General features: G+C 41.9%; 1 protein-coding gene across 3 annotated transcripts in view; it reads right to left on the bottom strand.

The window, feature by feature from the left end:
- Positions 1–13,885, bottom strand: part of LOC122938979 (mucin-2-like) — a 43,748-nt gene extending 29,863 nt beyond the window's left edge. The window contains exons 1-3 of one of the 3 annotated variants that reach the window (XM_044294884.1): positions 13,501–13,885; positions 5,984–6,054; positions 5,602–5,750 (exon numbers count right to left, since the gene is read on the bottom strand). In XM_044294884.1, the coding sequence (XP_044150819.1) occupies positions 5,602–5,732 (131 nt within the window). In that variant the 5' untranslated portion in view covers positions 5,733–5,750; positions 5,984–6,054; positions 13,501–13,885. Of the gene's footprint in view, positions 1–5,601; positions 5,751–5,983; positions 6,055–13,293; positions 13,417–13,500 lie in introns of those variants that run through there. The other 2 variants (XM_044294885.1, XM_044294887.1) reach the window with 2 other exon arrangements.
- Positions 13,886–18,075: the final 4,190 nt, after the last annotated feature.

Below are 18,075 nucleotides of genomic sequence, written 5' to 3'. Positions count from 1 at the left end.
AATACTGCTCCTATGTACAAGAATATAACTACTATAATACTGCTCCTATGTACAAGAATATAACTACTATAATACTGCTCCTATGTACAAGAATATAACTACTATAATACTGCTCCTATGTACAAGAATATAACTACTATAATACTGCTCCTATGTACAAGAATATAACTAGCTATATACTGCTCCTATGTAAAGAATATAACTAGCTATAAATAAGGTTTTTTACTCCTATGTACAAGAATATAACTGCTATATACTGCTCCTATGTACAAGAATATAACGTACTATAATACTGCCTCCTATGTACAAGAATATAACTATCTAATAATACTGCCTTCCTATGGTACAAGAATATAACTACTATAATACTGCTCCTATGTACAAGAATATAACTACTATAATACTGCTCCTATGTACAAGAATATAACTACTATAATACTGTCCTCCTATGTACAAGAATATAACTTACTATAATACTGCTCCTAGGTACAATAAGATAACTACTATAATACTGCTCCTATGTACAAGAATATAACTACTATAATACTGCTCCTATGTACAAGAATATAACTACTATAATACTGCTCCTATGTACAAGAATATAACTACTATAATACAGCTCCTATGTAGCAAGAATATAACTACTATATACTGCTCCTATGTACAAGATATAACTACTATAATACTGCTCCTATGTACAGAATATACTACTATAATCTGCTCCTATGTACGAAGAATATAACTACTATAATACTGCCTCCTATGTACAAGAATATAACTACTATAATACTGCCTCCTATGTACAAGAATATAACTACTATAATACTGCCTCCTATGTACAAGAATATAACTACTATAATACTGCTCCTATGTACGAGAATATACTACTATAATACTGCCTCCTATGTACAAGAATATAACTACTATATACTGCTCCTCTGTACAAGAATATAACTACTATAATACTGCTCCTATGTACAAGAATATAACTACTATAATACTGCTCCTATGTACAAGATATAACTACTATATACTGGCTCCTATGTACGAGAATATACTACTATAATACTGCTCCTATGTACAGAATATAACTACTATAATACGCTCCTATGTACGAGAATATACACTATATACTGCTCCTATGTACAAGATATAACTACTATAATACTGCCTCCTAGGTACAATAATATAACTACTATAATACTGCTCCTATGTACAGAATATAACTACTATAATACTGCTCCTATGTACTACTATAATATCCTCCCTATTGTACAGGAATATAACTACTATAATACTGCTCCTAGGTATAAGAATATAACTACTATAATACTGCCTCCTATGTACAAGATATACTATAATGTGCTCCTATTACAAGAATATACTACTATAAACTGCGCTCCTATGTACAAGAATATAATACTACTAGAATACCTGCCTCCTATGTACAAAGAAATATAACTACTATAATACTGCTCCTCGTACAAGAATATAACTACTATATCTCCTTGCCTCCTATGTACAAGAATATAACTACTATAATACTGCATCCTATGTACAAGAATATAACTACTATAATACTGCTCCTATGTACAAGAATATAACTACTATCATACTGCTCCTATGTACAAGAATATAACTGCTATAATACTTCTCCTAGTATTCAAGAATAACTACATAATAGCTGCCTCCTTATACAAGAATATAAACTACTATAGACTGCTCCTATGTACAAGAATATAACGACTATAATACTGCCTCCTATGTACAGAATATAACTACTGCTAATACTGCCTCCTATGTACAAAGAATATTAACTACTATAATACTACTGCCTCCTATGTACAAGAATATAAACTACTATAAATAGCTGCCTTCCTATTGTACAAGAATATTCAACTAACTATTAATACTGACCTCTATGTACAAGATATAACTACTATAATACTGCCTCCTATGTACAAGATATAACTACTATAATACTGCTCCTATGTACAAGAATATAACTACTAATACTGCTCCTATGTACAAGAATATAACTACTATAATACTGCTCCTATGTACAAGAATATAACTACTATAATACTGCTCCTATGTACAGAATATAACTACTATAATACTGCTCCTATGTACAAGAATATAACTACTATAATACTGCTCCTATGTACAAGAATATACTACTATAATACTGCTCCTATGTACAAGAATATAACTACTATAATACTGCTCCTATGTACAAGAATATAACTACTATAATACTGCTCCTATGTACAAGAATTATACTATAATACTGCTCCTATGTACAAGAATATAACTACTATAATACTGCTCCTATGTACAAGAATATAACTACTATAATACTGCTCCTATGTACAAGAATATAACTACTATAATACTGCTCCTATGTACAAGAATATAACTACTATAATACTGCCTCCTATGTACAAGAATATAACTACTATAATACTGCCTCTATGTACAAGAATATAACTACTATATACTGCCTCCTATGTACAAGAATATAACTACTATATACTGCCTCCTATGTACAAGAATATAACTACTATAATACTGCTCCTATGTACAAGAATAAACTGCTATAATACTGCTCCTATGTAAAAGAATATAACTGCTATTAAACTGCTCCTATGTACAAGAATATAACTACTATAATACTGCTCCTATGTACAAGAATATAACTACTATAATACTGCTCCTATGTACAAGAATATAACTACTATAATACTGCCTCCTATGTACAAGAATATAACTAGCATATAATACTGCTCCTATGTACAAGAATATAACTACTATAATACTGCCTCCTATGGTACAAGAATATACTACTATAATACTGCCTCCTATGTACAAGAATAATAACTACTATAATACTGCCTCCTATGTACAAGACTATAACTACTATAATACTGCCTCCTATGTACAAGAATATAACTGACTATAATACTGCCTCCTATGTACAAGAATATAACTACTATAATACTGCCTCCTATGTACAAGAATATAACTACTATAATACTGCCTCCTATGTACAAGAATATAACTACTATAATACTGCCTCCTATGTACAAGAATATACCTACTATAATACTGCTCCTATGTCCAAGAATATAACTACTATAATAATGCTCCTATGTACAAGAATATCACTGCTATTACTGCTCATGTACAAGAATAGAACTCTCTAATACTGTCTCTTATGTACAAGAATATAAACTACTATATGTGCGGCCTCCTGATGTACAAGAATATACTACTATAATACTGCTCCTATGTACAAGAATTTAACTGCTATATACTGCTTCCTATAGTCAAGAATATACTGCTATCAAATGCCTCCCTATTGTACAAGAATTATACTACGATAAATACTTGGCCTTTCCTAATGTACAAGAATATAACTACTATAATACTGCCTCCTATGTACAAGAATATAACTAACTAGTATACTGGCCGCCTTTTAAAAAATATTACTACTAAAAAAAATAATACTGCCTCCTATATCAAGATAACTGCTATAATACTGCTCCTATTACAAGAATATAACTACTATAAAGCATGCCTCCTATATACAAGAATTAACTACATAATACTGCTCCTATTTACAAGATATAACTACTATAATACTCCTATGTACAAGAATATAACTACTATAATACTGCTCCTATGTACAAGAATATAACTACTATAATACTGCCCTATGTACAAGAATAACTACTATAATACTGCTCCTATGTACAAGAATATAACTACTATAATACTGCTCCTATGTACAAGAATATAACTACTATAATACTGCTCCTATGTACAAGAATATAACTACTATAATACTGCTCCTATGTACAAGAATATAACTACTATAATACTGCTCCTATGTACAAGAATATAACTACTATAATACTGCTCCTATGTACAAGAATATAACTACTATAATACTGCTCCTATGTACAAGATATAACTACTATAATACTGCTCCTATGTACAAGAATATAACTACTATAATACTGCCTCCTATGTACAAGAATATAACTACTATACTGCTCCTATGTACAAGAATATAACTACTATAATACTGCTCCTATGTACAAGAATATAACTACTATAATACTGCTCCTATGTACAAGAATACTACTATAATACTGCTCCTATGTACAAGAATATAACTACTATAATACTGCCTATGTACAAGAATATAACTACTATAATACTGCTCCTATGTACAAGAATATAACTACTATAATACTGCTCCTATGTACAAGAATATAACTACTATAATACTGCTCCTATGTACAAGAATATACTACTATAATACTGCTCCTATGTACAAGAATATAACTACTATAATACTGCTCCTATGTACAAGAATATAACTACTATAATACTGCCCCTATGTACAAGAATATAACTACTATAATACTGCTCCTATGTACAAGAATATAACTACTATAATACTGCTCCTATGTACAAGAATATAACTACTATAATACTGCTCCTATGTACAAGAATATAACTACTATAATACTGCTCCTATGTACAAGAATATAACTACTATAATACTGCTCCTATGTACAAGAATATAACTACTATAATACTGCTCCTATGTACAAGAATATAACTACTATAATACTGCTCCTATGTACAAGAATATAACTACTATAATACTGCTCCTATGTACAAGAATATAACTACTATAATACTGCTCCTATGTACAAGAATATAACTACTATAATACTGCTCCTATGTACAAGAATATAACTACTATAATACTGCTCCTATGTACAAGAATATAACTACTATAATACTGCTCCTATGTACAAGAATATAACTACTATAATACTGCTCCTATGTACAAGAATATAACTACTATAATACTGCTCCTATGTACAAGAATATAACTACTATAATACTGCTCCTATGTACAAGAATATAACTACTATAATACTGCTCCTATGTACAAGAATATAACTACTATAATACTGCCTCCTATGTACAAGAATATAACTACTATAATACTGCTCCTATGTACAAGAATAAACTACTATAATACTGCCTATGTACAAGAATATAACTACTATAATACTGCTCCTATGTACAAGAATATAACTACTATAATACTGCTCCTATATACAAGGAATCTAATCCTATAATATGTCCCTATGTACAAGAATATAACTACTATAATACTGCTCCATTGTACAAGAATATGCCTACTATAATACTTGCCTCATATGTACTACGAATATAACTCTATAATACTGCTCCTAGCTGTGAGGTTGTGTCAGTAGCTCTCCTCATGTCTGGAGCAAGCCCAGAGAGGAGACACCCTAGGCAGGGATGCTCCCCTTGCACGGCCCAGGTTCTAAGGCCTATTCTGGAGAAACATATTCCCAGGTCTCTCAATCTGTGGATGAAATCCCAAAGTCCTTCTGAAGAAGATTAATGAGCAGAATGAGCGGTCATGGTGTCAGCAGTCCCAGTCATGGTGTCAGCAGTTCCAGTCATGGTGTCAGCAGTCCGAGTCATGGTGTCAGCAGTTCCAGTCATGGTGTCAGCAGTAAGTAAGAGTGTGATGAATCCACCTACCAGTGTGAATGTGCAGCTTTTAGAAGGAAAAAGTGACAGCAAAACCACAGTGCAGAAATATTCTGAAGCAAGAGGCCAGCAGAGTTTGCAGGAGGTGACGCAGACTCCATTGCAGCCCACACCTTCTCCATGCAGACAGAAGGACTTCTCTGGAAAGATAAACGATTCAGCGAAACATTCAGCAAAATGTCCTGATACCATCTGACCGTACAAGATCTGGGAGCAGCAGCAAAAAAGTTGCAAAAAGTGCGGTGGAGACCAAAGTTCGGGAAATGTTTTTTTTACAGTATAAATCAAATTCTGAAGTTATTATGCGAAGTCTCGCCAGACTTTGCGAAGCAATAACTTTGGCTCATAAATGCTATAAATAGTAGGAACATACTTAGCCAAACACTGAGTTGGAGCGCCACCGATCCAAAATTGCAGTCAGTGATCAATCACACGGCATAAGTTCTGGAAAATAGCAATAATTGGAAAGTTCTTACCAATCATGTGTAATTTAAATTCATGTACTTCTGCTGCAGATGTGATTCGGTTGCATGTAGTCCAGTTTCAACTTTAGGTGGCCAAAAGCATCATGTATAGATAGGCAGCGGGAACATCTAACCCTAACAGACCCTGTGTTGTGGGAAGGGACTAGTAATACCCTGCCTATCTATACAGAGCACCCGCCCCCAAAGGGGCGACCCCGTCCGGATACCTGACCGTAGACCGGCGATATCCCTATTGAAGTAATTCCTGACGTGCCACGTTGTCATGCCCTGCTCGGACGGTGTGCGGAGGTCTGTCAGATTGGCAGCACGTGTCTAACCTTTTGTTTGTTTTGGAATCATGCTGGATCCGTCTTCCTTCAGGTGCTCTGGGTGGGGTCATTGGCTTAAATTGCCTTCAATCCCAGAGGGCAGTGCGGGTTATAGATTTCTGTCTGGCCTTGGATTCAAGGAAGGAAGGATTGTCTGTTCCAGCTCAGATAAGTTTGATTTCTGTTTGTGTGGTTTGCGGTCTAGGCTATTTGTGTGTCTTCTGCCCCTTCTCCCCTTTCACCATCTCAGGGATTCTAGGGTGTTTGCAGTCCAGGCACAAGGACACTTCATACCTACCATCAAGGTCTGAATGTGGGCTTAGCGGTATAGGGAGAGAAGTCAGGGATGTGCTAGGAGGTGACCTGTCCCCAGCATCTAGCCTAGACACTTGTGTATTTGGTTGTCTGTGTATCTGAGATCCTGTCCGCCGTGACACACGTTTTGTTTATACATCACCAAAGGTACACAAATCCCTCACCAGTCCCACAGGACGCCCAATTGTTGCACTCACTGATTCTATACTGTCAGCCCCGGCCATCATCCTTGAAAGGGCTCTTACTCCACTAACTAAAAAGGCACCATCATATCTCCTCGATACTAATGATTTCTTGAGACAAATACGTGATCTAGAGCTGAGGAGGGATAGCGACATACTGGCCACATTTGATGTATGTAGCTTATATACATCTATAGAACATCAGAAGGGCATTCGAGCTGTAGAATGGCTTTTGGCATCATCTGCATATAATGAAAATGAGAGGAATATTTTCCTGAGTCTGCTTACTGCCATACTGTACGAGAATTATTTCCTATTTCAGGACACCTTTTACCGCCAGCAGCGGGGGACCGCCATGGGTTCGAATGCCGCACCGCCTTACGCTAATTGTTATATGTCATGGTTTGAGAAAGAACACATCTATGAAAACAATTTACACAAAACTCATTGCATTTTTTGGCGACGTTTCATCGATGACATATTCTGCATGTGGCGGGGCGAGATTCGAACCCTCGAACAATTCATGCAATACATGAACTCTATCTGGGAAGAATTGCATGATTTTCCTAGTTTATGACGTAAAGTCATGATTTTATTAAAGATATAAAAATACATTTCTATAGCAGCACAGAAAAAGAAAAAACCTTTACCACACAGGGTAACTATGGCAACAAGCCCACCCCTAAACCAGTATAAGAGTCCTGGCATCAAGCAGCTCCTCCTCTTTCTTTGATGAAGCCACATCCTGAGAAACCGTGATGACAACAGGACCGAATCCAATCACGAAGAACCCCATCCGAAAGCATCCAACCGGGACGATTGTAGAAACAAGGCAACAGAGCCAAACTTGACCTCAGGCACCAAGAACGCCAGTGTTATTATCCTAAGGAAAAACAGATAAGAGAAACACAGATAATGTAAGATCAATGCAAGTCTAATGTACTGCATAACGAGAAGAACAGATCAGTACTGCCTTAAAGCAGAATAAAAATATATCAATAAATATTAAGAACATGAAGCATGATACAGCATAATAGTAATAATAATAATAGTAATAAAATACCATAAAATAGACAATAAGGGTGGGAGAATATCAATATGGGCGGGCAATACTCGCCTCCGTGTCTTTAATAAAATCATGACTTTACGTCATAAACTAGGAAAATCATGCAATTTTATTACATGACACGGAGGCCCCTATTGCAAGTTTAAAGTTGTTGAATAACGGAAGAAAAAACATGAGTGGATGGACGGAAATAAAACTCACGAAATGTGGAAACTCGAAACCAGTTAGCCACACAAAGAATATCCTCCAAACGGGCACCAGCGACCGCCATCGATGTAGAAGCAGCGCCTCTAGTGGAATGAGCCGTGAACACCGAAGTATCCACTCCAGCTAAGGACATAACCCACTTAACCCATCTGGACAAGGTAACACAAGTGACAGGAGCAAAAGGACGCCGATACGACAGAAATAATTCCGGCGAAGTCGAAGAGCGATGAGGAAACGTGCGGGCCTCATATACCTGAAGGCAAGCAACTGGACAAAGGGCAGGAACTTCGGGAAAGCTAGGGTAAGAAACCGATCTAATGTTGGTTTTGGTACGCCGAGAAATGTTAAAAACAACACCCTCTGGCGTAAAAGACCTAGCATCATAATCCAATGCCCTGACATCGGAAACCCGTTTACATGAAATCAAACAAAACAAAGTGACTAATTTTGCAGACAACTGTCGCAAGGACAGCTGCTCATTAGAGGGCCAGGAAGAAAAAAGGGAAAGAACCAAGGAAGCGTCCCAGGTACAAGAAAAACGAGGACGAGGTGGACGAGAAAGACGGGAACCCCTGAGAAGTCGACAGACTAAGGGGTGTTGCCCAGCCGTCGACCGTCAAAACCCGAATGATAGGCAGAAATGGAAGAACGGAACAAGTTAATTGTTCGGTAAGCCTTACCCGACTCAAACAGTGAAGTGAGGAACTTCAAGATCTCTGTTACAGGGGCTGATACGGGATCCAAGTTCCCTGCCAGGCACCAGTCAGTCCAAGATCGCCAGGCGGCACGGTAGGATCTCCTAGTCCCCGGGGCCCATGCGCTCTCCAGAAGACGTCTAGTTGCTTCCGGAACATCAGAGACGTCCCAGGAACTCCTGAAACTCTGCACGCGATCAGGCGTAGGGACCCTTCCAACACGAGCGGATGTTGGCGACCTGACGGATCGAGTAGAAGGTCTGGGAAAGACGGCAGCAGCAAGGGAGGCTGGATCAGACACTCCAGTAGCTGAGGAAACCACGACTGGGCCGTCCAGAAAGGAACTAGAAGTACCATCTCGGCTCTCTGAAGACGAAGTTGAGCAAGGACTCGAGGTATCATCATGAACGGCGGGAAAGCATATGACAGACGACTGGTCCACTTCTGGAGAAACACATCCACCGCCTCTGCGTTCGGGTCTGGCCTCCAGCTGTAGAATCTCGGAAGCTGAGTATTCAGGCGAGAAGCGAAAAGGTCGATGCACCTAGGACCCCATCGAGAAGAAATGGAGGAGAACATCCTCACGTCTAATCTCCAATCGCTGGAATCCACCAGAAAACGCGAGGACCAGTCCGCGTGAGTGTTGTGCAAACCAGGAAGATATTCTGCCACAACATTGATGTCCTTCTCCAGGCAAAACTCCCAGAAGTCCCTCGCTAGATGGGAAAGAGCTGAAGAGCGTGTTCATTGACATAACGCACAGCCGAGATATTGTCCATCCGGAGTCTCACACACGCGCAGGCCATACCATTCGTGAAGCTGCGAATGGCGAAAGAACCAGCTAGTAGCTCCAGTGAATTGATGTGTAAATTCGCCTCCGCAGGGGACCAACGGCCGCCAGTGGTCACGCTGTTGCAGTAGGCACCCCAGCCCGAGAGACTGGCGTCCGACTCTATCGTGAAGTCCGGACGCGGACCGAAGATAGCCTTGCCGTTCCAGGCATCCAGATTGTGGATCCACCACCGAAGCTCGTCCTTGGTCTCTCTGTCCAGAAAAATCAGGTCCTCGTATGTAGCACCGGCACGAAGGTGCGCAAGCTTGAGGTGTTGAAGAGCTCGGTAGTGTAACAGAGCCGGGAAGACTGCCTGAATGGAAGCGGATAGCAGGCCAATCACATGGGCAAGTTGGCGTAGAGAAACTTGAGGGAGAGTCAACGTCCGGTGAAGTTCCCTGCGAATAGAACGAACCTTGACGGAAGGAAGACTGAGGGACTCTGAGGCAGAGTCGACCCGGAAGCCCAGAAACTCCATGGAGCGGGATGGGACGAGACAAGATTTCTCCAGGTTGTTGAGAAAACCCAATTGGGAAAGAAGATCCATAGCGGTCGACAGGTGCTCCAGCAGACAGTTGCGATCCTGGGCCATTAGGAGGATGTCGTCTAGATAGATAATTAGATGAATCCCACGACTCCATCCAATCGTTCAAGAGGAGCATGTCCCGGAGAAGGTGAATGCCCTCCATTTTGAAATGGCGGTAGCAGACATAGTGATTCAGGGGACAGAGATTTATCACCGGGCGCATCTGACCGTCCTTCTTTGCCACCAGGAAGATGCTGCTGATAACACCTGCGGGAGTGGAGGGAGCACGTTCTATCGCGCCTTTCCGATATAGGGAAAACAGTTCCAAGTGTAGAAGACGTCGTCTCTGAAACGGAAGACAAACAGGATGGGGAACAGGAATTTGAACAGATGGAACAGTCAATTCTATATGGAACCCTTGAACCGTAGATAAGACCCAAGGGTCTGTGGTGACAGTCAACCAAACATGGGAAAAACGATGGAGTCTGCCTCCTATCCAAATTGCTGAAGAAGATAGAGCTTGACTTACCGAGGGGTCGACGATAGGAAGAACCTCTGGGGCCTCTGGATCTCCAAGAGGAACCGCGGGACGGGAAGAATGCCGGAGGTTGTCTTGAGTCCTGGGAGGCACGAAATGGGTAGGAGCCTAGAACCGCGGGACTGAAATGTTGCACGGCCGGACAGGCGGCCCCTGGAGCTGCCGGCCCTAGAAGAGACCCGCCCCTGGAAGACGCGTCTCATGGACGACTGGGCCTTATCCAGTGCAGTGAAGGCCCCTACAAAACGGCCGAGGTCCTTAATAAAGGAGTCCCCGAAAAGTAGACCCTGGGCGTCCTTGCCGGCCTCCGTGAGGGCCAAATTAGAGAGCTTCGGCTCTATTTTAAACAGTATGGCCTTTCTCCTCTCGATGGATAAAGAGGTGTTGACATTGCCGGTAATACACACGGCTCTCTGAACCCATCCACTAAGTTCCTCTGGGTCAATGGCCAGATTTTGGGTCCTGGCAGCTTCTGCCATTTAAAAAAATTTTGTCAGAGGGCCCAAAACGTCAAGTAATTTATCTTGACAGGCCTTCAGGGCAGACTCCAAACCCCTACGCGGGTTCCATCCGGACTTAGCCAGGAACTGAGTCATCTTCGGATCTACCGAAGGGGTCTCGCCCACTTTGTTTGGGATAATGGGCCTGGGACATTCAGCCCGCAATTTATTTCTCGCCTCCTTGGACAGGGGATGGCGAATTCGGGATTCTAAGTATCTCGCCACATGGTCAGATGGTAACCATTCGGCGGAGCGAGGGTGATGCAGAGCATCAGGGTCAAACAGGGACTCTCCGGACGGGTCAAGGACCGCCGAAGTAGGAGTAGGGGGAACTGAAGGAGAGACCATAGGTTCCGCCAATGTGGAAGAGGTGCCTGGGAGGACCTCGTCTGTGAAATCAAGCCTTTCTTCACTAGAAAAACCATCCTGTATACTAGCCTCCTCATCAGAAAATACATCCGATTCAGAATCGGGTTCAGGTTGCGCTCTGGCGCATTTCCAAGGCCTCGCCTTTTCTGCCTGGCGGGCATGGGCTCTCTTGCGCGATATATGCGCGCTCTCAGTGGTGGATATCTGCACACCAGTCATAGGTTTTCTGGAGGCGGTGGGCTCAGGCACAGAGTGACTGTGCTGACGGGCCGGGCGATGATGGCGTTTGGATGAGTGGCCCTTAAGCGCCTCAGATATAGAGGAAGAAATGGCGCTAGAAACAGAGCCCATAGCGGCTTGAATAGCAGCTGCCACAGAGCGCTGCAAATCAGAGGCCTGCAGGGGCATAGACCCAACTGGGGTAATCAGAGAAGGAGGGGATAATACATCCTCAGGGCCCCCAGGTAAGGAAGGGTTAACGTTATTATTACCTTCAGCCATAATACCAATATATGGTAACCAGTAGAAAATATATACTGTAAGAAGACTTAAATGGACGAACTAGAAACAATAATCGCAGCCAGAGAGAACTGGACCGGAGCAGCCGATTAAGACAGAGCAGGGGGAAAACGGCCGTAATCTTGCGATAATTCACGAGACTTCTTGTAAGAGCCGGAAGGAGCGCGCCGTCCCGCCGAGAGTAGACGCGGGAAAGGCGAGCAGGGAAGAAGAAGGCAGGCAAAGATGGCGAGGGGGAGTGGCTACAGGAGAGACGGTCGGAATAAGGTGAGGGGAAGAAAGCGACGAACGGGCGCCACAGCAGGGGGGAGCGATAAATAAAAGTGAAGGCAGAACCGAGGGATAAAAATCCCAGGGGAGAGAAATAAAAGAATGTTCACAGAAGTAACAAGGGTAATAAAAAACGATTGTAGAATAAGTACACAGTGATACCAGACCCCAGATGGGGGCGAAACCCCCTGTCTAATTACAGAAAACACACGTTAATCTCACAGGATATATAAATCAAGGCTACACAAGAGAAAAGTGCTACTTATCTGATGGGGAGCAGCAAAGAAAGAGGAGGAGCTGTTTGATGCCAGGACTCTTATACTGGGTTAGGGGAGGGCTTGTTGCCATAGTTACCCTGTGTGGTAAAGGTTTTTTCTTTTTCTGTGCTGCTATAGAAATTTCAGTAAAGAAAGAGAATGCAATAGGAGCCTCCGTGTCATGCAATAAAATTGCAATTCACTGTACATTCATACATGGCCAAAATAAATTTTCCGGACACATGGGTCATGAAGGATGAGAAGGGTCAGATACACACAGACCTATATAGTAAGAGCACCGACCGAAACACTTTGCAAGCAATCATCCACCTGCGGTCAAAAAATCATTACCCTATTCACAACTTCAGAGGGTTGATAGGTCAGTGTCTGACACTGACACCAGGACAATACGTGAGGAAGAAATGCTAGGATAGTTTCGCAGTAGAGGCTATCCAAATGACCTACTAAATTCGCAACGGGCAAAACAACCAAGCGGAACCGCTACCATTAGCAACAAACAACCGCGAGTTCCTTTTGTGGTGAAATATCACCCTTGGGTAAACAAATGCAGAACCGTCATTTACAAATATTGGAATATCATTAGCAGAGCCTACCCTCATATTGCAGAATTCCAGTCTCCTCCTATGTTGTGTTCTAAAAGATCCAAAAATATTCGTGACATTCTGGTCGGAGCCGATGTAGGTAGTGACAGATTAAACCTTCGCCAGGCCACTCTCTCCACACCTAAAAATGGGACGTATCCATGCCTCCAGTGCATACATTGCTCTAGTAGTGCCATCAAAGGGGAATATTTCACTCACCCGTATACAGGGGAAAAATTTAAAATAAATGGCTTCTTCACATGCAAAAGTAACTTCGTGGTCTATATCTTGAAGTGTCCCTGTGGACTTGTGTATGTCGGTGAGACTTCCACCAGGATGAAAGATCGCTTCTGCAAGCACAAATCTACAATTAGAAAGAAAAATGTGTTACTTCCCATTCCATACCATTTTGAGAAACACCGATATACCATTTCCCAGCCGCGCTTCCAGATAATAGAGCACGTAGCTTTGCCTAGGAGAGGTGGAGACAGGATCAGAGAAGCCTACTGGATTCATCGCCTACAAACCCTAGAACCTAAGGGGTTAAACCGTGATTATGACTTGAATAGTTTTCTTTAACATATAGAGCCCTTTTAGTTTTGCAGTCACTCTTTCAACATGCTCCTTTTTCTTTCTTCCACAGAGAACTTGATGCACATAAAAAACCTACGTCATTTATTGCCTGATCAGGGCGTACGGCAAGTTCATAATTTAGCATACAGCATTAAGTATTATGTACTAATAATTACAATATATCATTGAACAGTTTTTGTTTTGTGAACTGGTAACATTATTTTGCAAGCTTGTAATTCCTGCATCATTGTACCCTTTGTTTATGGCGTTGCCATGGTAACCAACGTCACTTCCGGCCCTATCGCGGGCTATTTAAATGTGTTTATTTTTTGTAATCATTATGTTTGAGAAAGGCTCATAGTAGCCGAAACGCGTCACTTGCCTCCTGTATGTGACTATTAAAATACTTCAAAATTACTACCATAGCGAGTGCCAGTCCTCCCTGTGAAGTTCGTTTTAATAATTAGTCAGGGGAAACAACACCTAGGGTATCTTAAAAGTATAATAATGTGGGGGGCATGAAAGAATACAAGGATCATGCCAGTACCCCTAAATGAATGTATATAATGAATGGGGACCATCCAACTGGGTCAGTGGACCAAAAACATTGGGAGAAAACAAAGGGGGAGATGCATCCTAGTCTGCTCCTACTAGTGGGTAGGAATGATATATGGCAATCGGCCATGTTCAGCGTGCGGTGTGGCAATTTAAAGGCCGCGCCAGGAGCGCCTGTTCCCCGGAAATCCAACCCGATCACGTGAGCGGGCCGATGCGACCCATGTGATGCGTTACATGGAACGCCGCACCACGTAGAGTGGAACGCAACGTAGGGCCACGTGGGATGGAGCCAGGGTAATGGGAAGCGCGAATCCGATGTGTAGCAACCAGGATGCCCCAAGTTACATGGGACGTCGTGGTTGATGCGGGGAGGCGTGTGGTTGCAATACGCCTTATGGTATCAATATTGGACCTCAGCTGAGGTCACAAACTGAGTTTCTTAGGCGGTACACAGACCACGGTAAAGTGCTGATAAGGCTATAGAAAAGGCAAAACAGTAAGAAGTCCCAGTTATTCCCATCAAATGAAACAACCAAAATTAATTTGTTCATTGAGTCCCAGAGAAGCCGTGGTTTTAAGATAATAAATCCAACTAGCCTCTCTCTGGTGGATAACTTTGTCCCAATTGCCACCCCTCCGGGGTGGTTAATCTTTATCAATGCCCATGAAGGAAACACGAGCTCTGCCATTGTGAAGGACTTGTATATGTTTAGCTATGGGAATATCCTTCATATTTATGATGTCATTGAGATGTTCACCCACTCGTCTGCGGAATTCACGGATGGTTGTACCGATGTATTCCTTCCCACATTTACATAAAAAGCTATAGATCACCCCACGTGTTTGCCAAGACCCCCCGAATGGATATTGAGAATTTACGCTGAAGCACTACAGAGACCCGAAATTTAACCCGATCAATTCAGGACCCGACGCGCACCTTAATAGGACTACAGCTGGAGTGCAACACGTGCACCTATCTACAAACAAAGTCCAGCGCGAAAAGAGGGGATCCTGCATACTCAGCAAGCGCCGGCTCTTATACCTACGGAGCGACGCATAAGAGTTAGCGAGGGGAACGGGACAAGTGCGATAAAGGTCCGAATAGGACAAACAAGCGTACCAACACAAGTGGAGATTTCCTAAGACACAGCCAATCCATCACAGCAGAACAGTGAGTACAGCGGGACGCCGCACTAGTAAATCACTGTATCGAATAGCTGTGTCTCTACTTTGATCACATTGGATAAAGATCCTAACAGTGGGGCTTATATTCCAAAGGACAGTCCCTCCACAATCCAACTGTATTGACGGGGATACCAATTGAGTAGGAGGACTTCCTGTGCCGAACCCTTAGGGGATCATTGTCGCTTTACAGAACATATTTTTATTTTCACAGTTTTAGATATTTATATTTGTAGACAGTTATATCCGGATTTTTATGGTATTAGGGTGTGTATAGAGATAATGTGCATGATATGCTATTGTTCATAAAGTATATATACAGTGTATTAATAAATTGTGTGGTTACATATATTGAGAGAGTGCCCAGTATTTCTACAACTATCCAATTACTTTACTAGAGGAAGGGTGAGACCTCTGTACTGAGAGCACCTTCACTGTTGTCTGCACCAATCCTGTGCGTCACCTACTTTACATTTAATCTCCCAAATTTGTTTTGCGGCCTTATCATAAGTAGTAATAAGTCGAATCTGCTTCGCATTCTGGGGAACCACCTGTTTAGGGGTAAGGAGGGTGTATCTCTCCTCCTATAGAGCCACCCTAAGGCTGGTCTAAGAACTGTGTCCGGAAAGCCATGTTGTAAAAATCTCTGGCGTAAATCAGAGGCCTGTACGAGGAATTCCTTCTTAGACGAACAGTTACTCCTAAGGCGGAGATACTGCCCTTTAGGAATGCCTTTCCTGAGTGGGAGTGGATGTTCACTCTCCCATCTCAGGAGAGAATTGGTAGAATTAGGCTTCCTATAAACTGAAGTGTCCAGTTCACCCCTCCCATTCCTTGTGATAAGTACATCAAGAAAGGGAAGGATTCCTCATCTGACTCACATGTAAAACGCAGGCCTAACTGGTTGTTATTCAAATCCTTCACAAAAGAATCAAAGGCCGAATATTGCTATTCCAAATGATGAAAACATCGTCAATATACCGGACCCACAGTCCTATGGGTTGAGTCACTTCACACGACTCCCAAGTAAAGACCATATTCTCCTCCCACCAGCCCAAGAACAGATTTGCATACGACTGGGGGAACATGAACTCCCCATCGCAGCACCCCTGAGCTGGTGGTAGAGTCTGTTGTTAAATAAAAAAATATTTCTAGTTAAGGTAAATTCGAGAAGACGGAGGACAAATAGATTGTGGGCCCAGTATTGACAACCTCGAGTTTGTAGAAAATGATTCACCGCCTTCATCCCCAAGTCATGCGGGATGGAGGAATACAGGGCCTCCACATCAATGCTAGCAAGTAAACTACCCAGCCCCCCCTCCCCCTTCCATTCTTTGCAGGGTTCTCTTCATCATTATCTTTCTCATGATTTTGTGCTCGTTCTTTACCCAGTAATACCGATCTTTAACTTGTGCTCCCTTTGAATAGACCAGTAGGGGACTATATATTTCCTTCCACCTCCCCCTTTTGCCTGTTCTTTCTCTTCATGTTTACTCTACACTCATTTTTTCTTTCTCTTTTTTATTTATTTTTGAGTATTGTTTATTCTATTTTCATATTTATAAGCCTTTTGTCATCTGATGAATATTTCTGTATATGTCCACATCCACTGTTTTGCCTTTTCTATAGACTTATCAGCACTTTACCGTGGTCTGTGTACCGCCTAAGAAACTCCGTTTGTGACCTCAGCTGAGGTCCGATATTGATACCATAAGGCAGGGATGTCAAACTCGTGGCCCTCCAGCTGTTGCAAAACTACAACTCCCATCATGCCTGGGCATACTACAGCTATCAGGAAATGATGGGAGTTGTAGTTTTGCAACATCTAGAGGGCCATGAGTTTGACATCCATGCCATAAGGCGTATTGCAACCACACGCCTCCCCGCATCAACCCCGGCGTCCCATGTAACTTGGGGTGTCCCGGTTGCTAGGCACTGGATTCACCCTTCCCATTACCCTGGCTCCGTATTACGTGGCCCTACGTTGCGTTCCATGCTACGCCGCTGTACGCGGCTCGGCGTCCCATGTGACGCATCACGTGGTTCGCGTTGGCCCGCTCACGTGATCGGGTTGGATTTCCGGGGGACGGGCACTCCTGGCGCGGCCTTTAAATTGCCACACCGCACATGGCGGATTGCCATATATTATTTCTATAGAAATAGATAAAGTAGTTGCTTCACCAATATACCTCAGGATAAGTTGGTGCTCTCCCCGCGACTCACCCAATGTCGTAAGAAAAATAGAAATGCTAAATAAAGAATAGTTTGGGGGGCACTCTATCTTCTGATTATATGTGGACACGTCTCTAGTCTAGTTTAGAACACCAAATGTTATAACATATTAAGAATTTATTAAAAAACAATCAATGTACAAAAACCCCTGTGTAATAGGTGGGTATTGAATGGTAAATCTATATCAATCGTCCACCTCACTCTTGGAACGTTACCATAAAATAATACATACGTAAAATAAACAATAAA

The sequence above is a fragment of the Bufo gargarizans genome, chromosome 5, assembly GCF_014858855.1.
Source record: "Bufo gargarizans isolate SCDJY-AF-19 chromosome 5, ASM1485885v1, whole genome shotgun sequence".
NCBI lineage: Eukaryota > Metazoa > Chordata > Amphibia > Anura > Bufonidae > Bufo > Bufo gargarizans.
The sequence above is the reverse complement of the archived record's forward strand: the minus strand, read 5'-3'. Positions and strand labels throughout refer to the sequence as shown.